This window comes from Stegostoma tigrinum, chromosome 11, assembly GCF_030684315.1.
Source record: "Stegostoma tigrinum isolate sSteTig4 chromosome 11, sSteTig4.hap1, whole genome shotgun sequence".
In the NCBI taxonomy this organism is placed as follows: Eukaryota; Metazoa; Chordata; class Chondrichthyes; order Orectolobiformes; family Stegostomatidae; genus Stegostoma; species Stegostoma tigrinum.
This window is the reverse complement of record NC_081364.1, coordinates 53,194,665-53,218,033: the sequence shown is the minus strand read 5'-3', so window position 1 is coordinate 53,218,033 and position 23,369 is coordinate 53,194,665. Positions and strand designations below refer to the sequence as shown.

The following is a 23,369-nucleotide window of genomic DNA, read 5'->3' as shown; positions in this document are numbered from 1 at the left end:
GCATTATGAAACACATTAGTATTAACTAGAGTATCCAGATGACCTTGATCCTCCCAACAGGAAAATGGAGAATATTAAGGAGCAGGAAGTTTTAAAAAAAAACACAACGATTCAATGGATTTTTAATGAAAGAGATGACCACAGAACAATACAAAATATCAAAATTTGAAAATATCCTGGATACTGCATTGTGGATTCTAATTATTTTACATTGTAATGCACATTCGCAAATTTACCATCTTGGGCTACATTTTTGGCAAAAAATGTTCTTTTTCTGAGGATTAGGGAATATCAATCAAGTATTTATCCAACGAAGATATTAAAATGTGAGGCTGGATGAACACAGCAGGCCAAGCAGCATCTCAGGAGCACAAAAGCTGACGTTTCGGGCCTAGACCCTTCATCAGAGAGGGGGATGGGGGGAGGGAACCGGAATAAATAGGGAGAGAGGGGGAGGCGGACCGAAGATGGAGAGTAAAGAAGATAGGTGGAGAGGGTGTAGGTGGGGAGGTAGGGAGGGGATAGGTCAGTCCAGGGAAGACGGACAGGTCAAGGAGGTGGGATGAGGTTAGTAGGTAGCTGGGGGTGCGAGGAAGGGATGGGTGAGAGGAAGAACCGGTTAGACTGGTTTTGGGATGCAGTGGGTGGGGGGGGAAGAGCTGGGCTGGTTGTGTGGTGCAGTGGGGGGAGGGGATGAACTGGGCTGGTTTAGGGATGCAGTGGGGGAAGGGGAGATTTTGAAACTGGTTATCCAACGAAGTTTTTTTTGTGGGTAATGCTCTTTCTCAGGGCTCCCTCCAACCTTCCCTACTCCTTCTTGGTTCCCCTAAAAATGTCCCATTTGTGGTTGAGGAAGACAGGTTGATAAATCTATTCTTATATTCCTGCTAAGGCTATATTTGAAACATGCTCTAAGAAAGTAATTGAGTGGATAATTCACCGTCCCTAACCCACTCCTTGTAAGGAAGCAGTTTATAAAGCTTTCGCCATCAAAACTTAACACAAGCATAAATATGATTCAAACCTCATATTCACATCCATTTTGTTAAAGACTTCACCAGTTTTCATGTTTAAATTGGTTCCTTTACAGTGTGAATACCTTTTGGACTACTCCTAGGGTGACAATACAAATATTTTGTGTCTTATGGATACACATCCAAACACATAAGCAGAATACCCTATAGACTTGTTCTGTATATTATACATTCAACTTTCAGTCATATTTTACCCTTTGCATGTGAAATTTTTCATGTATTTCTGTACCTCTTGCCTTGATCATCTGATGGTGTTCCCTTTTAAAATCCAACTCCCAGTTCACTTAAAAAAAAGTTTTACAATTGATACCAGCAGGAAAATCAAGTTCTGGAATTTAACAATGACTTGATCTCATTTCAATTAAATTCAGTCATTACCTACTCCTTAATATAACTGATTAATTTTGTTATGAAACATGTCCATAGATACGTAATTGGACGATTTCTTCATTTATTTCAAAACAGGTGTCTAGGTACATCAATGGTGCTGTTAATAACAACATTGCAGGATTGTGACCTAGAAATAATGGAAGAACAGTGACATACATCCAAGTCAAAATGGAGGGAGCATTACCACCAACTTTGTTTCATCAGTGTTGACATCTGAGGTTCACATGTGTCAGCAACTTTAGAAAATAGAAGTTAATGCTGTTAACAGGGCCAACACCCTGAACACAATGAACAGATCCTCAGTGTGACTGGGCACCTTTAACATCTTTTAATTAATTGAATGATGTTATTAATTTACTTTTTTTCTAAATAAGTATTTTCTAAGCTTTACCAACAATTCTTATACTATTTTAAAACCTATGAATAGACTAGACTGTAACCACTGAATAGATACTCACCAAACAGCCAGGTTCCTCCCTGTAGCAGGCTAAACACTAATTCCTAGAGGGACAAGAAGTTTAAAAAAAGCAAAAATGGAGCACATCTTTCTTTCCTCATCTAACTTCCCTCATCACTGATCCCCAGCATTCTTAAATACTTTAGTATCTCATTCAAGTGCATGTGACAATGAAGTTAATTCAGTTCAATTCTACAAAACCAAGCTACTTTTCATTTATCCAAGAATGTCTCTGCTCCTTACCTGAACAGGTCTACTTCATGAATTGAAGGGAGTGCAAGAGAGACTTGTGTGTCAATCTATAAGAACCAAAAACAATCACAGTAAAATCAAAGTAAAATTCAGCACACTGAATTTATGCTGAGTAAGGTGAACAATCTACTGGAAGTAAACTGACAAAATTAAATTTTCTACCCATACCACTTTGTTAAAATTAATATTTAAAATCCTGAATGAAATGCACAATTCCTCAAAGTAAATGATTTAGTGTATTTGAAAATTTGTTACTTTGTGCATAACATTTAATTCACATCACAGTAACAGAAAAGGGCTGGGGGTGGAGGGATTTTGTAGCTGGTGAAGTCAATGTTAAAGCCATTGGGATCTAAGCTTCCAAGGCGAAATTTTAGGTCCCTAACACTGACTTCACTAGCTTCAAAATCCCTCTACCCCAGCCTCATTCCATGCCCGCCTCTTCCCCTCCATACCTGATCTAACCTGTCCATCTTCCTACGCACCTATCCGAACAATCCCTCCCATGGATCAATCACAATAAACCCCTACCTGCATCCACCTGTCACCATCGCTCTTACAGTTCCCTCTGCCCCCACCACCCCTCCGACTTATTTCTGGGTTCTCCTCACTATCCCCAGTCCTGAAAGTGTTCCAGCCAGAAACATTGACTTTCCTGCTGCTCGGATACTGTCTGACCTGCTGTGTTTCTCAAGCCTCACACCCATAGACTCTTCACATTAATTAACAACTGTAAATGAACACAATTAGTGTTCAAGATAATAAAATGTGAGGCTGGATGAACACAGCAGGCCAAGCAGCATCTCAGGAGCACAAAAGCTGACGTTTCGGGCCTAGACCCTTCATCAGAGATGGGGATGGGGGGAGGGAACTGGAATAAATAGGGAGAGAGGGGGAGGCGGACCGAAGATGGAGAGTAAAGAAGATAGGTGGAGAGAGTGTAGGTGGGGAGGTAGGGAGGGGATAGGTCAGTCCAGGGAAGACGGACAGGTCAAGGAGGTGGGATGAGGTTAGTAGGTAGCGGGGGGTGCGGCTTGGGGTGGGAGGAAGGGATGGGTGAGAGGAAGAACCGGTTAGGGAGGCAGAGACAGGTTGGACTGGTTTTGGGATGCAGTGGGTGGGGGGGAAGAGCTGGGCTGGTTGTGTGGTGCAGTGGGGGGAGGGGACGAACTGGGCTGGTTGAGGGATGCAGTGGGGGAAGGGGAGATTTTGAAACTGGTGAAGTCCACATTGATACCATATGGCTGCAGGGTTCCCAGGCGGAATATGAGTTGCTGTTCCTGCAACCTTCGGGTGGCATCATTGTGGCAGTGCAGGAGGCCCATGATGGACATGTCATCAAGAGAATGGGAGGGGGAGTGGAAATGGTTTGCGACTGGGAGGTGCAGTTGTTTTTTTGCGAACTGAGCGGAGGTGTTCTGCAAAGCGGTCCCCAAGCCTCCGCTTGGTTTCCCCAATGTAGAGGAAGCCGCACCGGGTACAGTGGATGCAGTATACCACATTGGCAGATGTGCAGGTGAACCTCTGCTTGATGTGGAATGTCATCTTGGGGCCTGGGATGGGGGTGAGGGAGGAGGTGTGGGGACAAGTGTAGCATTTCCTGCGGTTGCAGGGGAAGGTGCCGGGTGTGGTGGGGTTGGAGGGCAGTGTGGAGCGAACAAGGGAGTCACGGAGAGAGTGGTCTCTCCGGAAAGCAGACAGGGGAGGGGATTCTCTCCACCTATCTTCTTTACTCTCCATCTTCGGTCCGCCTCCCCCTCTCTCCCTATTTATTCCAGTTCCCTCCCCCCATCCCCCTCTCTGATGAAGGGTCTAGGCCCGAAACGTCAGCTTTTGTGCTCCTGAGATGCTGCTTGGCCTGCTGTGTTCATCCAGCCTCACATTTTATTATCTTGGAATCTCCAGCATCTGCAGTTCCCATTATCTCTGATACAATTAATGTTCATTTTGCTTTCAGAAACATCGCCATTTCAGTGAAATAACGTTATATTTGGCAAAAAAATAAACATTTCCCGGTGGTTCATCCAGTTTAGCCAACAACTAGTTAAGTCAAACAGACTTGGAAGCTCTCAAATTTCGATTACTGTTCTCTGGCCAATTTGATTATTTGAACTGAGGTAGGAGTTAGAATACTACAACTTGTCTCGTGGCTTTCCCCACTTAAGGCAATCTAACCAGGATTCCCACTCTTAAATGCTATCCAATGACTCCAACTGGAAAACTGCTGATGTAGAATCAGGGCAACACTGGATTAATTTTACATAAAACAAACAAGTTAAATATCCTGCCAAATTGAATAACTTTATAATATTCACCTTCAAGGCTCACAATTGGGAAAGAAATTGGAGTGCAACAAGCAATGCAATGAATCAGTGGAGTAGAAATTAATAAGCGTTGTGCTTATTGCTATAGATGAAGCATATGATCACAACATAAGGCAGCCACAGTAAGCTATTTGCTCCCTTCAGCCTTTCTTGGTGATTCAATAAGAATGAATCTGATAAGACCATAGACCAAAAAAGGAAAGAGGAGCAGAATTACACCATTTGACCCATCAAGTCGGTGTGCCATTTGGTCATGGCTGACGTGTTTCTCAACGCATTCTCCTGTCTTCTCTGTTTCATCCTAGATTCTCTTATCCTAAACACACTTAATGACTTGGCCTCCACAGCCCTCTGTGGCAATGAGTTCCTCAGATTATGCACCCTCTGGCTCAAGAAATTTCTCTTGATCTTAGTTCTCAAGAATCAATCCCTTCAACTCTGAGGCTATGCTCTCAGGTCCTAGTCTCACCTATCACTGGATCCATCTTCTCCATGTCCACTCTCTTCAGGCATCTCAGTGTTCTCTGTAAATTTTTATGAGATTCTACTGTACCCCTCCAGTATGAACCCAGAGTCCTCAACCGTTCTTCACATGACCATTCTTTCCTGCCCAAGATCATTCTGCAAACCTGAGATACAAGACTCAAAATTGCCCAAAATATTTCAAATGCGGTCTGACCACAGTCTTGTACAACCTCAGCAGTACATCCCTGCTGTTATATTCTTGCCTTCTCAAAATGAAGGCTAACATTCCATTTGCCTTCCTATCAACTGAGCCCGCACATTAACCTTAAGAGGACTTCTAAGTCCCTTTGTGCTTCAGATTTCCAAAGCCTTTTGCCATTTAGAAAATTGTCTGTGTCTGTCCTTCCTGCTGAAGTGGATAACCTCACACTTTACCACATTGTATTTTATCTGCCAGTTCTGTGCTCACTCTCCTTCTGCAGCCTCCCCACTTCCACAAAACTACTTGCCCCTCCACCTATCTTTGTGTCATTTGCAAAATAAGCAACAATACCCTCAGTCCCTTTGTTCCGATCATGAATACATCAATGTGAATAGTTATAGTGCCAGTGACACCTGTGGAACCCCAGTCGTTAACTGTCATCCTAAAAAAGACCCCTTTAGCTCTGCTCTCTGCTTTCTACTAGTCAGCTAATTCTCTATCCATGCTGGTACCTTGCTCCAACACCATGGGCTTGTCTTTAGCTTCCTGTGCAGCACCTTGCTGAGTCAGCACTATTCGAAAATGCACTTCAAAATATTCCACAATCTCATCCCTAATAATGAACTTGAAAATCTTACCACTCACCAAGGTCAGTTTAAGCAACCTATAGTTTCCGGTCTCTGCCTTCTTCCCTTCTTGAACAGGGTGCCCATTAGACATTTACCAATCGTCTGGTATCCTCTGTGACTCCAGTGATTTCTGAAAGATCACGACTAATGCCTCTAAATTTCTTCACTTATCTCCTTAGAACTCGGGGATGTAGTCCACACATCCACCTTCAGGCATTTTAGCTTGCCTAGCACCTTCTCCTTAGTAATGGCAATGCACTCAACTCAGTGCCACCCCCACCACCCCACCCCCGACTTTCTTGAACTTCTGGTATGGTCCTTGTGTCTTCCCTTGTGAAAAACTTTCCTCCATTTCTATGTTCCTAGTTACTTTTTTTTATTAATAGTCTGCTGGTTTTTAAAGGCTTCCCAATCCTCTGGCTTCCCATTAATCGTCACCAGATTTTATACTGCGAGTTTTGAGAAGATTTGTAGCTCAGGTTGAGGTTCTGGATGTGAGTTTGCTCGCTGAGCTGGAAGATTCATTTTCAGACGTTTCGTCACCATTCTAGGTAACATCATCAGTGAGCATCCAGTGAAGTGCTGGTGTTATGTCCCGCTTTCTATTTATCTGGTTAGGTTTCCTTGGGTTGGTGATGTCATTTCCAGCATTGGTGATGTCATTTCCTGTTCTTTTTCCTCAGAGGATGATAGATGAGCTCCAAATCAATGTGTTCGTTGATGGAGTTCTGGTTGGAATGCCATGCTTCTGCGAATTCTCGTGCATGTCTCTGTTTGGCTTGTCCTAGGATGGATGTGTTGTCCCAGTCCAAGTGGTGTCCTTCCTCATCTGTACGTAAGGATACGAGTGATAGTGGGTCATGTCGTTTTGTGGCTAGTTGATGTTCATGTATCCTGGTGGCTAGCTTTCTGCCTGTTTGTCCAATGTAGTGTTTGTCACAGTTCTTGCAAGGTATTTTGTAGATGATGTTCCTATACAGACAACAAATAAAACGAACATCATCTACAAAATACCTTGCAAGAACTGTGACAAACACTACATTGGACAAACAGGCAGAAAGCTAGCCACCAGGATACATGAACATCAACTAGCCACAAAACGACATGACCCACTATCACTCGTATCCTTACGTACAGATGAGGAAGGACACCACTTGGACTGGGACAACACATCCATCCTAGGACAAGCCAAACAGAGACATGCACGAGAATTCCTAGAAGCATGGCATTCCAACCGGAACTCCATCAACAAACACATTGATTTGGAGCTCATCTACCATCCGCTGAGAAAAAGAACAGGAAATGACATCACCAACACTGGAAATGACATCACCAACCCAAGGAAACCTAACCAGATAAATAGAAAGCGGGACATAACACCAGTGCTTCACGGATGCTCACTGATAATGTTACCTAGAATGGTGAGGAAATGTCTGGGAACAAACCTTCAAGCTCAGTGAACCAGCTTACATCTCGAACACAATAAAGACCCACTCTCTTGTGGACCGAGAGGAGGAGAGTGCTGTGTTGGAGATGAAAGGAAGATGTCGGGTTGGCTGTGCACCCTTGTGACCAGTGGATCTTAATGCTGGCTTCGGCCTAACGCTGGTTCAGGGGAGCAGCCAACCTGCAACGATGGCTGCGGCAAGTGCTCGTGCCCCAGGTCAGGGGGTCCGGAACACCATCCGTGTTTCTGTAAAGAAGGTGGATGAAGGTGCACCTGTGGACCGCACCCTCTTTGTGAAGAGGGTCCTGTTGGACTGTTGCGGGTTTGCTGCTGCGGACATTTACTGCCTGTAGGATTTCCCCGGAGGAGGTTTTTACGATGTGACCTTCAGGAGTGCCAAGCTTTGCGAGCGCTTCCTGGAGGTTTTCAAGGAGAAAGGAGGTGAGGGGCCCCTTCTCTGTATTGACTGCTGTCCTGCTGTTTGTGATGCCAGTGCAGAGGAGGAGTATGGTGACTGTACACATATACAACCCACATGTGCCAGCAGTTGATGTCCTGACCTTCCTTGGAAGGTACGTGAAGGCGGAAGGGGACCTAACTGACATCGTGGACCCTTTTGGCATCTGGACCAGTAAGAGGCAGGTCAAGGTGACGCTGAGGATGAGCGCGGACGGGAACGTCGTACACCCACCGTCCAGCTTTGTGATCGGCGGGAGCAAGGGCTACCTGACCTATGCAGGGCAACCTAAAGTCTGCCATGCCTGTGGTAGGTCAGGTCACGTGGCGGCCGACTGCAAAGCCACCATCTGCAGGGAGGAGGGACACCTTGCAAAGGATTGCCCACAAGAGAAAAGCTGCAACCTTTGCGGGGAAGCGGGCCACCTCTATAGGGCATGCCCGCAGCGGGGGACCGCCTACGCCCAGGTCACCAGCAAGGGCAATGCAGGGCCAGCCCCCCCAGAGGAGAGGAAGGCACCAGGGCCCAGCAAGGACCCCACAAACGTGCAGGAGGGCCAGGTCATGCAGGAGGGCCCAGTCCCGCAGGATGGGCCCCGAGGCCAGCAAAGCGCCCCTGCAGGCTCCGCTCCCCCCCCCCACCAACCCGGAGTCGATGGAGGCGGCGACAGGCGACCCAGGGGAGTGGACGGTGGTCCGGAAAGCGAGGAGGAAGGTGCGTCGACGGGCCCAGGAACCGCAACCATCAGGCCGGAAAAGGCAGCTACAGGGGGGCTATAAGAGCTCCTCTGACGAGGGGGATTCGGAGAGGGCCCGCCCGAAGCAGAAGTTAAAGATCGAGGGAGAAGGAAAGCAGCACCATGCTTCCAGGTGACGGGAGGCGCCCTGAGGCTCCCTCCAACACCCAGTCAAGTGCCGCTGGGGCACTGGAGGGCCCCCCGGAACTTCCAGGCGGGAAGGAGGAAACAGCGCGCCCCCAGCCGGACCCTCCTGCCTCCGCACCCCCGACGCGAGGATGCCACCCGGAAAGCAGCACGGACGGTTTCCTGAGCCCGGACAGCGTCCAGCAGTTAGCCCGGGCAATGGGCATGAAGGGACAGATGGAGGGGCTGGACCTTGGACTTGGGGAGGGTACTGCGGTCAGCCCCCACAATGGGGGTACAAGTTGCGAGCAATAATGTGTGCAGTGTCATGTCCACCGTAAGATGTGTATCCACGTTGGCCTACCTGACCACCATCGAGGCGGACCTCCTGTTTCTGTAGGAGTGTGAGATACCGCACCTCGGCAGGTACAGGAAATGGTCCGGCGCCTGGACCTGTGAGCCTTCGATCTGGTCGGGGGGTAACGACTGTCGCTCCTCAGGCCTGGCTATTCTGCTGCGGGGGCGCGACTTCACCATCTCTCAAGTTCAGGAGGTGGTTGGGGGGGGGGGGGGGGGCGCCTCCTAGTGGCTGACGTCACCTACAGGAACGCTCCCCTGAGGCTGATCAACGTCTATGCCCCAGCAGTACGGAACGAGCGGTTGGCCGTCCTGCAGCAGCTTCCACCCCTGCTGGCTACATCCAGGCCGGTCATCCTAGGCGGAGACTTCAACTGCATCGTTGATGCAGATGGAAGATCTGGCGTGGGGACAGCGGGTGGGGGGAGTCAACTGGACGTCACGTCCTGATTCCTGATGGGCACGGTGAAGGACGCCAAGCTACTCGACGTCTTCAGCACCCCTGCAGACGGAGCGCAGCGGAGGTACACCTGGTCGCGGCCAGACGGGTCTATCCGCTCAAGGATAGACTTCCTGTTTGTGTCACGGGCGTTCTCTGTCAGGTCCACCGGCGTCGAGCCGGTGTTCTTCTCTGACCACTGCCTCCTGCTGGCCGACTGTCACTTACAGGACGACCGGCCGGCCGGCAAGGGGACGTGGAAGCTCAACACTACTCTGTTGACCCCAGAGAACATCAAGGAGCTTAAGACGGAGTACGCCGGTTGGAGAACCGTGAAACCCCTCTGAGTCTCCGGGCGACTGGTGGGAGACAGTGAAGGAGAACATCAAGAGGTTCTTTGTCCTCAAGGGTGTTCGGAAGGCAAGAGAGAGGCAGGGAAAGCTGTTGCGACTCCAGAAAAGGGTGCAGAACCTGCTCCTTCTGCAGTCAATGGGGGTCGATGTCACGGAGAACCTCCGCGAGGTGAGGGACCAGCAAGCCTCGCTCTTCGCCGCAGAGGCCTCCAGGATAATCTTCCAGTCCAGGGTCCGCTCCGTGGAGCAGGACGAGACGTGCTCGCGTTTCTTCTTTCAGAAGGTGCGCAAAGAGAGCTCTGTGCTTAGCCGGCTGAAGGAGGACGACGGCTCGGTGACGTCGTCTCGGCCCGACATAGAAGGATCTGCTCATCCTCAATGCCGGACTGTACGACACGAAGCCCACGGACAGCATGGCCTCCGAGTCGTCCCTGTTGTCTATCACGGAGGTCTTAGACGACGGCATGAGGGAGTGGCTGGACCGGCCGATATCCCTGGATGAGCTGACCAGAGCCCTCAATTCCTTGGAGAGGAATAGGACTCCCGGGAGCGACGGCTTACCGGTCGAGCTGTATTCCACTCTGTGGGATCTGGTCGGCCAGGACCTGCTGGAGGTGTACGATAGTGCGCTTCGGGCAGGGGAAATGTGCAAGTCCATGAGGAAGGGCATCATCACCCTCATTTACAAGAGGAAGTGGGAGAGGGAAGAAATTAAGAATTGGCGTCCCATTTCACTATTGAACGTGGACTACAAAATCCTGGCCAAGGTCATAGCCAACCGGGTCAGGTCTGTCCTGGAGTCGGTGATTCACCTTGACCAAACCTGTGCTGTGCCGGGCAGGAAGATTGCTGAGAGCCTCGCGCTCATCAGGTTTACGATCGCCTACGTACAGGACAGGCTGGTGGACACCTGCCGCGTCAGCCTGGACCAGGAGAAGGCCTTCGACAGGGGGTCTCATGCCTCCATGAGGGACGTCCTCTCCAAATTGGGGTTCGGGGAGGGCATCTGCAATTGGATCCAGCTGCTCTACGCCAACATCGTTAGCGCAGTCTCGATCAACAGGTGGGAATCGGACAGTTTTCCTGTTAGATCTGGAGTCAGGCAGGGGTGCCCGCGCTCTCCTGCCTTGTTCGTGTGCTGTCTGGAGCCCTTCGCCGTGTCCATCAGGAAGGACGTGAGCCTGAAGGGCGTGACTATCCCAGGCAACAGAGGCCTTCAGGTCAAGACCTCCCTGTACATGGACGATGTCGCCATCTTCTTCACCGATCGTCGGTCAGTGAATAGACTATTGGACATTTGCGGCCAGTGTGAACTGGCCTCGGGTGCCAAAGTCAATAGGGGTAAGAGCAAGGCCATGTTCTGCGGGAACTGGGATGACCGCTTCTTCATCCCCTTCACCGTCAGGACAGACTACCTGAAGGTGCTGGGTGTTTGGTTTGGTCGAGCTGGGGCGTGCACTAAGACGTGGGAGGAGCGTATCACCAAATTGAAGCAGAAGCTGGGCAGGTGGACACTCCGGTCCCCCTCCATCGCGGGTAAGAACCTGGTTGCCAGGTGCGAGGGGCTTTCAGTACTGTTTTATGTGGCCCAGGCCTGGCCTATTCCCTGGACCTGCGCCGCTGCGGTCACCCGGGCCATCTTCCACTTCATTTGGGGGTCGAGGATGGACCGGGTCTGCAGGGACACCATGTACAAAGACCTGGAAAATGGGGCAAAGGGCGTACCAAACGCCACCCTCGCCCTGACGGCTACCTTTTTGTGTGCGGCTGCATCAAGCTGTGCGTAGATCCTCAGTACGCAAACACCAAGTGTCACTACTTACTGAGGTTCTACCTGTCCCCGGTGTTGCGAAGGATGGGCCTGGCCTCGTTACCGCGGAACGCCCCAAGTAGTTGGACCGTTCCGTACCATCTGTCCTTCATGGAGAAATTTTTGAAAGGAAACACCTTTGACCACAAGGCTGTCAGGCAGTGGTCAGCACGTAGTATCCTCGAGACCCTTCGGGGAAAAGGAGAGGGTGGATCCCGTCGTGTGGTTCCCCACGCAGACTGCCAAAGTTGTTTGGCAGAATGCCTCATCGCCAGAACTTTCAAACAAGCACAAGGACATTGCTTGGCTGGCGGTGAGAGGGGCTCTGCCAGAGAGATCCTTTATGCATGCCCAGAATCTCTGCACCACCGCACGCTGCCCTCGAGGTGGCTGCGGGGGGGACGAGACTGTTGATCACCTCCTTCTGGAGTGTGCCTATGTGCAGGAGGTCTGGAGGGGGATGCAGTGGTATTTGTCGAGGTTCGTCCTGAGCAGCTCCCTGACGCGGGACTCCGTGCTCTTCGGGCTGTTTCCCGGGACCAACGCCAATTGCACCTGGAGGACCATCAATGCGGTGAAAGATGCTCTTTTGGTCTGCCCACAACTTGCTGGTCTGCCAGCTGAAGAATTGACCCCGACTGAATGTTGCAGACTGGCGCACTCCAAGGACCAGGACTACGTGCTGAGGGACGCGCTAAAGCTTGGGGCAGCCGCTACCAAGGCGCGGTGGGGAAAGACCACGGTATGAAACCCCTCGTCCAGAATAGAAAAAAAGGCCCTATCTGGTACCTGGGCCCAGCTGGCGCCTTCCCCAACTGGTCAGGGGGCCAACTGGGACTGTGCGGGGTGACAACTGCCAGGGTATTTTCTTTGCTTTGTTTTTTCCCTTTAGTTGATGTACGTACCCGCTGGGTAACCTGGAGCGGCTTGCATGACTGGGTAGGTGTATAAATATGTTTTATTTTTTATACATCTTATGAATAAAGTATATTTTTTTTCAAATAAAAAAGTGACGAAACGTCTGAAAACAAACCTTCCACCTCAGCGAGCAAACTCACATCCAGATTTTATATTTGTTGTGCTTCCAGGCAGTCCCCAACTTCCCTCGTCAGCCATGGTTTTAGCTTTAACTTTCCTTTCCTGCCTATCTTTCATGACCCTTGTCTCCCTTGATTAAGTATCTGTCAGTCTCAGTTTTGAAGATACTTAATGACCCAGCCTCCACAGTCTTTGTAGTTTGTTACCCAAAAGACTAAGTGACAGTCTGTCAGAGAAGAAATTGCTCTTTATTTCTATCTCAAAATCGGAGAACCTTTATTTTAAAGGCTCCTCCTCCCACCCACCCTGCCCCAAGTCCCAACTAAGCAATGAGACTACCTGGACCCAATGTGTACCAACAATCGTCCTATTGCTAAAGTAAGAAAAAATTAACCTGGACATAGAAGATACCAATGCCTACTGAAGAACCATTTGGTCAAATTAGTGCTGAATGTTAGGATTTTAATGGGGCTGGTGGTTCTCAACTCCAGATAATAAAAATGAAAAATGAATAAGCATGCAGCTTTCAAGTATGTATATAAATATATATACTTTTGGCTATCGTTTTTAAAAGGTTGGCAGTAGAGAGAGGGTATGAAACTGCCTCCAATGTAACCAGACAGTAGGAAAGTTGCAAGAACTGGCTAGACTTTTTTTAACCCCCAAAACCAAATCACTACACATCACAATATAAATGTGCTGAATTTACCAAATATGAAACTTACTATAAAATTATAAGGAGGGCGTAAATCAGGTCATCTTTCTATACAAAAGTGCCTTTTAACTGACTTCAAAATAGCACAGTTTAATGTCTGACAAAAATCAGGTCTAATCTCTGCTATGATGTACAAATATCCTGTAATACTTGCCTCATCTTCAGATTGTACAATCTGCGTTGCACCAGGTTTATCTTGCAAAGTAGGAATTCTAACCTGTTATTAATAAAGACAACATTTGATGAATGCATTATAAACCCAAGAATGACAATTTTTTTTATACTTAAGGAAAGACAAATTCCACTGTAAACATTAGATTAGTTTTTATTTGCCAAATAAAAACTACAACAAAAATGAGTAATAGAGAGAAAACGTCTGATCTCTCAAACCTGGGACGGCATGTTTATGTTAGTATGAGCGGCTGGTCATGTGAATACATGGAAACAGATGACACAGAGAACATCATAAACGATAAAAATACAAAAATGACAATTGAAGAAAGGTATTTTAAGTTGTCATGTGAATTTTCAGACAGATGGATCCCCTGTGTGCACAAATGAAAAATAACCTTGGTTAGCTTTATTTAGACCAGTCATACGTTGAGTGTCTCATTTATATGCAACGAAGTTTTGAAATCAGTAATTCAGCTCAAATGTTTTCAAGGTATCTACATTACCTACCGTGAGTTCAAAAGATGGAACACACTATCCTAAATGAAGCATTACCGAAGTCTGTGTAGGCCAATGTTGTGCTTTATGTTTTAGGTTGAATTGCTAAGGAATAAGAATACTATGTGGGCTTTTCTTATAGGCTCACGATACTCATTATGACGTTTTTGCATTTGGAGCAGCATAGTGGGGAGCACTGCTGCCTCGTAGCACCTGGGACCTGGGTTCAATTCCAGCCTTAGGCTACCGTATGAGTTTGCATGTTCTCCCTAAATCTGTGTGGGTTTCCTCCAGTTGGTCTGATTTCCTCCCACAGCCCAACGATGTTCAGGTTCGATAGATTGGCCATACTAAGTTGCCCATAGCATCCAGGGATGTGCAGGCTAAGTGGGTTAGCTGTGGTAAATGCAGGGTTATATAAAAAAAAAATAGGATGGGGTGTGGTCTGTGTCTGCATCAACCCTCTGAACACTTGATGGCCCAAATATCCTCTGTCTGCACTGTTGGGATTCTATGATTCGGAGTAGCAACAAGAGTTCAAACCTATTTCATAAATATCAGTTGTGCCCTGTATAATTATATACATGCTTGCCCTTTGCATTACCAACATGCAAAACACATTTACTTATGTAAAAAGTAGGTGTTCCTTCCTCAATACAGCTAGATTGGATTCCAGTTTTTTTTTTGTCCTTTTATCTAAACACCCATTATCAGCATAGCTCTGCACATTTCAGAAAATTACACTTGAGTACACAGTGACTGTCAAATTGTGAGGAGCAATACCCCTGATTTCTATGGGACTCCACTGGTAACAACAGGGTACTGTCATTAACAACAGCCATTACATCCAAGCAAGACATTTTGCTCCTTAAAGCTACATGACACCCATCAAAAGTACACATTGTAGTACCTTCCTAAACACTTGTTGAAAAGATTTGTTTTTTGATTATTCGTTCAACTTGCCCAAATTCCAAATACCTTTTTGAGACTTGGGTAACTTTTAAAAATAAATATTGCTACATCAACCTCTCTTTAGTTCATGACAACAATCTATAACAGAAATGAGATGGTCAGTACTGTACTTAACTGAAGAAGTTAGTAAGCATGTACGCATTTCCATGACAAAAGTCAAACTTTTAAAGCAAATTAGATCAACTTTGATAACCCTTCTCTTTTTATCCATGAGAATTTCTGAAGAAGGGTCTAGGCCTGAAACGTCATCTTTCCTGCACTTCTGATGCTGTTTGGCCTGCTGTATTCATCCAGCTCTACACCTTGTTATCTCAGATTCTCCAGCATCGGCAGTTCCTACTACTTCTGAAATCTTTTTATCCTTCCCCGTTTTTGTCTGAATTGTGAGCCTTGACAAGATAATAAAATGGAACGAACGATCAGAACAAATTGCTATATCAAATGATATAAGGAACGGAAATTGCAATATGCACAGCTGATGTGTTAATTATAGTATCTGTCTACAGACATTAAGTTTGTTCTCTTAAAGTCAGTAAACCTTTCTGGATTGTAGGTTAAATACTGAAATATTTATACTTTGATCTAATATTTATATGGGCTCTGATGCAAAGGTACTTAATATTATGAAATTATATTTAACATTTCAGCAACTGATTTGACTGAAACAACTCTAAAAATTGTACCTTTATAACGATGCCCATCGTGGGAAGATTTAGTATCTTTCCAGGGATTGGTGCAGGCCATCGATCCATATCATTACAGGCTAGAAAAAGAAAATTAAGATTTCTGATTTTTTTTTGTCAATTAATCATTTTCAGGCAAGAAATATATATGAAAAAAGCTCAAACCAAAATTAATCTATTTATATATTAGAACAGATTCTCATGTATTTGACTTTATGTCTAAGTACCATTTATAAAAAGAAATGTTTTAGCTGAACCAGTCAAATACAATGCTGCAATCAATCATAATTGGCTAGTGCAACTAAATTAGGAAGCTTGGCAGCAGTCCAGAAGAGTGAGATTTGGATGCAGCAGCATACCATGCAACAAGATGACAATACACAATGAAGTGATCAAATTCTTTCGTACACATAGTTGAAGAAAAGCTAATCAGACCGCTCATTACTCTGCATCTCAGAGAAGCTGGTTATAGATAAGTTGGAAATGATTAGCAGAAAAATGTCAGAAGAGATTTACATATTACTTTCATGTTGCCCTCTGGTCATTTCCGAGGGCTAGCAATGAAAACCTTACTGATTTACTTTTAGAGAAGCAGCAAGGAACATCTACATGCCACTGGTTTTACTGGGCATAATTACAGACTGTAACTATCGCAGAAACAAGTTTTAATGTTTGGCAGTTGTACTTTCAATTGCTCAGGCCATAAGCTCTGGAATTACTTCTGTAAAATCTGTAACACTCTAGCTTTCTCCCCTCTTGTAGTATATTCCTTTATGCTCCCCTCTTTAACCAAACTTCTGGTCATCTGTCCTAATATTGTTTTACATATTTCCGTATTGAATTTTATTTGATAATGCTCCAATAAACAGCTTGGATTGTTTTATTATAATAAAAGATTCAAATTTTTGTTCAAGTTGAAATCATCACAAGAAACTTTTCCATTATCTTTCTGCAACATTACTGGTCTATTCTGACTTAAATACTAAAACATGTTTTGCTGATTGCACTCCCCTATTATTATGAACCCCATAGAGACTAATAACTTAAAAACTTTGAGTTTGAAAACTTTTACTGTAAAATACACAATAAAAACAACGTTGACTAATCACTTGCAGTCAGCAAAACTTATACTCTAAAAACTACAGAAAGATTTCCCACTTAACTTTTAAAATAACCAATGTGTCTCTTTCGATGGCTGTATTTCACTTTGATCCCTAGATGCATACTTCATTGTCTAGGTACACCGCCACCCCCCCCGCCTATTTTCTGCATATAAACTGATGTTTTCCCAGCTACTATCAGTTCTGAGGAAGGGTCACCGGATCCGAAACGTTAACTGATTCTTTTCTTCAGTGATGCTCGCAGACCTGCTGAGCTTTTCCAACATCTGTTTTTGCTCTTTGTTTCCATGCTCAATGACTCTATTCTATCTTGGAATTGCATAGACACAGTTTAAAGTATAAGAGTTTCTGGTATGACAATCCTAATAGATTCCTGTGAAACTTGCAGCCTAGCAGTTCATCCAAAGTCAGAGATAGTCCTGTCATTGTCTACAGGTGCAGATATCTGATATCATCTTTGTGGTAAAACAAACAAACAAACAATCAGAGCCTCACTGTCTCCACAACTGCCATAGCACCCAAGATTGCTGTCGAGCAGGTTTCTTGGTCACATGACCCTCTTCGCTACTCATTTTACCTTAAATTTAACAGTCTCAAAATAAAGTTTGAGACTTAATTCACAATGTAAATAATTTAAAAGAGGTTGGCTGCAGATGAATAAAGCAAGTGCAGCGATGTGATTCAGTGAACAAATTCTCCCAAAACCCATAAATATAAAATCAAGCTACTTGGATGCTGGTAATCTGAAATTTTTAAAAAAAGATAAAATGTTGGAAAAACTCAGCAGGTCTGGCAGCATATCCCTCTTAAAGAGCGATATTGTACTTAAAACATGTAGCTCTGTTTCTCTGTCTCTATGGATGCTGCCAGACCTGCTGAGATTATTCGGCACTTACTGTTTTCATTTCACAAAACCTATGCTGTATTGTAAAAATAGTTTGAGAGACTCACCCGCTTCTAGACAAGGCTCGCTTTTGTCAAAATATTCTGGTGCAATCAACTTCAGCAGGAAATGGAAGAAGTTAACATAGGGAAGTTTACTGAGCAGCACCAGAGACTATAAGAAAGGAGAGGAAAAAAAAACTTACTGGAATTATATAAAAAATAAAACAAAGAACTGCAGCTCCTAGAGATTTGAAACAGAAAGAGTGAGATTATTGCAGAAACTCAGCTGGTCTGACAGCATCTGCGGGGAAAAAACAGAATTAACACTCCAGGTCTGTTGACTTCATCAGAACACAAACCACAATCCATAAATTTGAAGGAAAGGTTGATTGTTATTGAGGGATCAAATACAGAACTCAGGTAATAGGTATATGAAAGACTGAACAAAATGTTATATATTTTGCTTGATGAAGTTCCATTTCTCAAAAAAAATGCTGATTTCTTTTGTAAAAAGGCAAAATACTATGAATGCTACGAGTCTGAAACATGAACAGTAAAATGTTGGAAATGCACAGTAGGCAGCTGAACAGCAACGTTTCTAATGTTTTGTAACCAGCCACTAGGAGGTATGCAAGAGAAATAGATTGAACGATGGTGGAAACAAGAAGTGACCTTTGAAAAAATAAAACAACATTGGATCTCTGCTTTATCAAAATAATGCTATGGATCCTTAAGTTTTGTTTTGCAAACTAAGGTATATTTAAATATAATAAAACATCATAGGTTGTTGGTAAGACAATAAGATACTTGTTTAACATGGTGATATAGGCAACTTGTAGAACATTCACATGACTTTTTTTACCATACTTTATATATTCTTTATGAAAGTAAAGACATTGAAAAGCAAAAGCATTTTTAAAATAAAAGAAAATACGGTGTATGTACTTAATCAACTATTAATAGAAGGAACTGAAATAATGCAGTATGCATTATTAGAAATGCCTATTATTGAAACTATCCAGTACGAGAAATCAAACACCAATCTAGTTTTGTAAATTTCTGACTTGACTCAACTTGCACAGGTTTACCCTGAGAAACTTTTGTGCTTGCCAAATGTGAAAAAAAAATTAGTCTTCACGAGCAGAGATTGACAGTCGGAATGGTTTCATCCAGCAGCACATTACATTAGCTCTGGAGAAGGCAAATAAGTCTTTCACTCCCATTTTTGGTATTTGGCAAAATGACAATTCTTCAGACTAAAAGCAAGATATGTTGCTGCATGCTTCTTGCATCAGAAAAGCCATTCTCTAATTTCATCACTACTCTTATCAAGACCACTCATAAATTATGATATATTCCCAAGCCTCTACAGCAGGTGATTGAGGCACCTAATTTTGTTGAAACAGAATTGCACTTCTACATTTTAACCTGTCCAGGACAAAAACAAGTAAACAATCTTTAATTTACAGTGGTTAAATTAGACTGCTTAAGGCTTACCTTGAATATTCCAAGAGGTCTACACCACAAAATCAATTTAAAGAAATTTTGTTAATGTTACACTTTCACTTTGAATTAGTTTTATCTTAATAGATCATGAATTTACTAAATTTCTAGTTAATCACAAGTTTCAGTACAGCCTTATTTTCATTGCTTTGCAACCATCATACTTTCTTAGTAGAATTTCAATGTGTTTATGTTTTGTGCCAGATTCATGTTACAATTGTTAAATTTGTAAACCATGGACCCTGTGCAACCACCAGTAAGCAAGATGAACGTTTGACTTCACCTAAAGTCAGTTGATAAAGATCTGGTACCTCAAATCTTGAATCATAAATGCAATATGAAAAAGATTTTTTTAAAAAGAAAATGTCATGCAGCTAGATTTCACATTGTTATTGATTGTTGATTTAATATTAAGCAGTTATCAGCATGGAAACAAGCCCTTTAGCCCAACTCGTCCATGCTGGCCAGGACTTGTAAATTGGACACACTTGTGTGCATTTGGCCCCATATCCCTCTAAATCTTTCCTATCCATGTACGTGTCCAAAGTTTTTTTATTAAATATTGTAAATGTACCAGTCTCTACCATTTCCTCTGGCAGCTCATTCCATACAGACACCATGTTCTGTGAGAAAACATTGCCCCTTTTTATATCTTTCCCCTCTCACTTTAAACCTATGCCTCCGGCTTTGGACTCCCCTACCCCGGGAAAAAGACCCGAGTTATTCACCCTATTGATGCCGGTCATGATTTAATAAACCTTCATAAAAGGTCATCCCCTAGCCTCGTATACTCCAGGGTAAAAAAATCCCAGCCTATCCAGCCTCTCATTATAATGTAAACCTTCCAGTCTCAGTAACATTGATGTAAATCTTTACTGCACCCTTTCCAGTTTAACATCTTTCTGAAAGCAGGGTGACCAAAAAAAAAAAAATTGTATGCACTACTCCAAATAAGGCCTTACCAAAGTCTCGTAAAGCTGTAAGATGACTTGCCAAATCCTGTACTCAGTGTTCTGGTATGTTTGCCTTCATTGGTCAAACACCTTTATCACCATCCTGTCTACCTGGGATGCCACTTTCAAGGAATTATGAATTTGCATCCCTATTCCCCTCTGTTCGACAACACTCCCCAAGCCCATGCCATTAACTGTGTAAGTCCCATCCTGGTTTGTCTTACTAAAATGCGACAGCTTACATTTAACCAAATTAAACGCCACCTGCCATTCCTCAGCTCACTGGTCCAGCTGATCAAGATCCGCTGTACTCTTACATAACTTTAATTGTCCACTATCGCACTAATCTTGGTGTCATCTGCAAACTTGCTAACTATGCCTCCTATAATCTCATCCAAATTGTTTACATAAATGATAAGCAACAATGGATATTGCACATCGCTAGTCATATGCCTCCAGTCTGAACAACAACCCTCTCTCACCATCCTCTGTCTCCTACTGTCAAGCCCATTCTGTATCCAACTGGCTAGCTCTCCCAGATCCCATGTGATCTAACCTTCCTAACCAGTCTATCATGCAGAATCCTGTCGAAGGCCTTGTTAAAGTTATGTAGAGAATGTCTACTGCTCTGCCTTCATCTATTTTCTTGGTCACATCTTCAAAAAATTCTCAACCAAGTTTGAAAGACAGTTTCCTACAAAGCCATGCTGACCATCTGTAATTAGTCCTTGCCTTTCCAAATGCAATGGTTAGCCTCTCAGTTTCCTTTCACCATTTTCCATTGTAATTTATGAATGAAAATGCATTGAAGAAGTGGATTTCAATGGATACATTGTACTCAAATTTAAATATACAGTAATCCTCATGTGTGTTAATAATCAATATATAAGTAATATCAAGATGTTGCCTTATCTGTTGTCTGTAGCAATTTGTGTTTCTTCTCACATATCCAGCATCTGTAGTATTTTCATTTCTAGCTTAACACGCTCAATTGCTACTTTCTAAATCTGCATTTTAAAATGGGTGAAAGAAATTCACTCCAGTTTGCACATCCTAATGTCATCATGCTCTAAACTCAAAGCAAGAAATTATGCATGAATAAAAACTGTCCAGATATTTTATTCCCTGAGAGCGCTATAGAATGAGCAAAACTGGACCTGCAACCCAACAGTATGGCATTTTAGAGTGCTGCAGTGTATGCCTCAGCGGTCAAAACACATGTAAAGCCTAAAAAGGAAAAATAAACTGTCTGACGCTACAAAAAGAAAATGTGCACCACATTATTAGAAGGAATTTTATCAACAGTAGGCTTTAAATTCAAACAGTTTCATTCATTCCCCCCCCAAAAAAATTACCTTTAGATGCAGACTTTATTGTGAAACTAGAATGAGAAATAGGGTGCGACATTTCAACACAAAACCAATTCCTAAAATTCAGGTATTTCTATTAAATGACCACAGAATGAAGTCCATTTTACTATGTACAAAATACGTAAAGAAAATCAAAATCTGGTACTTTAACCAAGTAATCTAATGGAATATAAATAATTCTTAAAATTTTAACCTGTAATGGATTAATTTGCAACCTAACATTCAAATAGCATTTCACCTTTAATATTTTGTTTCCAACTTATTCTACTTTGCCATTTTATCTTCAAAATTTTCAGAATAAAATGTAAATAGGAGGACTGCCCATTTAACACAGAGTATTTATAATGACATTTGTGCACACACATGTGTTGGCTGTGTTTACTGTAAATCTTTGGGTGTACAAAGTTTAAAATAAAACTGACTAAAGTAAAGTATTAAAAAAATGTTATGTCCGATGTAGAACACAAAACTTTTCGGATTTAGAATTCCATGACCTACTGAGTTGCCTATGCTTTGTCCCTACAATATAGTTGAGAATGTCGATTTGATCTTTTGACTAAATCTTCACCCTACCATTGTCATCTGTGATTTTAAATATTTCACCTTTCGTATGCTTCCATGCAACAATTCTTACTGTCTCCCATTCAGCTCCGCTATATTGAATAAAACCTGATTGCGTGTCCTACTAACCTTTTTGGAATTAATAACACATTCCAACACTAAGCACTGGAAATACATATTCATTTAATAGCACAGTCAAACTAATTAGATTTCACACACCCTAGGTTCCCTCTCAAAGGACAATCTGAAATAAGTATAATTTATAATGGCTTTTATCAGCCAAAATCAACACTATACAGTTTAGTAGGATTGGTGTACAGTTTCAATGTTTTAAGTTTTTGGTGAGCAAAATTTTCCTGACAAAAACATTAATCAGCCTACAAATGAATTTAGAATTAAAGTTAGTTATTAGGGTAGAAATACCAGAGGTCATGGAATTCCCAGAGTGTGGAAATAGGCCCTTCGGTCTAACAAGTCCACAATGACCGTCACAGCATCCCACCCAGACCCATCCCCCTATAACCCATGTAATCTGCACATTCCTGAACAATGTGGGTAATTTAGCATGGCCAATCCAGCTCCTGCACATCTTTGGACTGTGGGCAGAAACTGGGGGACCCAAAGGAATCCCATGAAGACATGGGGAGAATGTGCAAATGCTACATAGACAGTTGCCAGAGGGTGGAATCGAACCGGGGTCCCTGGCAGTGCGAGCCACTGAGCCACTGTGCTGCCCTGGTTAGGAAAAAAGAAATTTAACAATGCAATGATAAATTTTATGCTGGGGGTTAGTTCCAAAAATTTGGACTTCCAAATTGTACCTTGAAATGTACCATAAATCAAACATTTTAGAACTGTTAAATATGTAACAGTATTTAGTTAATTCAGTTCTCTATTAGACAGTGGCATACTTCATCAACATTTCCACTTGTATCATTTTGAGAGAATTCTTAAAGAAAATATTTTTGTCCTCAAACATCAATCTATTTTTAGCCAATATGTCAAATTAATCGTTTTGACTCATGTAATATCAGCGTCTCAAATTTGCCATGGATAGCTGGAAGAACTGAACTCTTTAAAGCTGAATACCAGCAAACATTCAGGAATTGTATTTTCATAATGGTGTGTTAATTTATCTTTTCTTTAAATATGAATTCATGGGATATTAGTACCACGAGCTGGGACAGCATTTATTGCTCATTCCCAATAGCTCTGGAGCAGGTGGTGAGCTCCTTCCTAAACAGTGTTAGATGGGGTGGCAATTAAGCAGCCTGCTTAGTCCTGGATACTGTCAGGTTTCTTGACTTTATTAGAGCTGCAAATTATGAAGCAAGTATAGGTACACACAGTAGTATGAGGATGGCAATTCAAGGGTTTGTGCAAGTGACAGTGCAGGAACAGAGATAGATTTCATAGACAAG

The 23,369-nt window shown here is 43.6% G+C and overlaps 1 protein-coding gene across 1 annotated transcript in view; it reads right to left on the bottom strand.

The window, feature by feature from the left end:
* Window positions 1-23,369, bottom strand: part of dennd6aa (DENN/MADD domain containing 6Aa) — a 94,411-nt gene that overhangs the window by 28,847 nt on the left and 42,195 nt on the right. The window contains exons 6-9 of the mRNA XM_059649955.1: window positions 17,628-17,733; window positions 15,556-15,635; window positions 13,386-13,448; window positions 2,125-2,180 (exon numbers count right to left, since the gene is read on the bottom strand). Of these exons, the coding sequence (XP_059505938.1) occupies window positions 2,125-2,180; window positions 13,386-13,448; window positions 15,556-15,635; window positions 17,628-17,733 (305 nt within the window). The remainder of the gene's footprint in view (window positions 1-2,124; window positions 2,181-13,385; window positions 13,449-15,555; window positions 15,636-17,627; window positions 17,734-23,369) is intronic.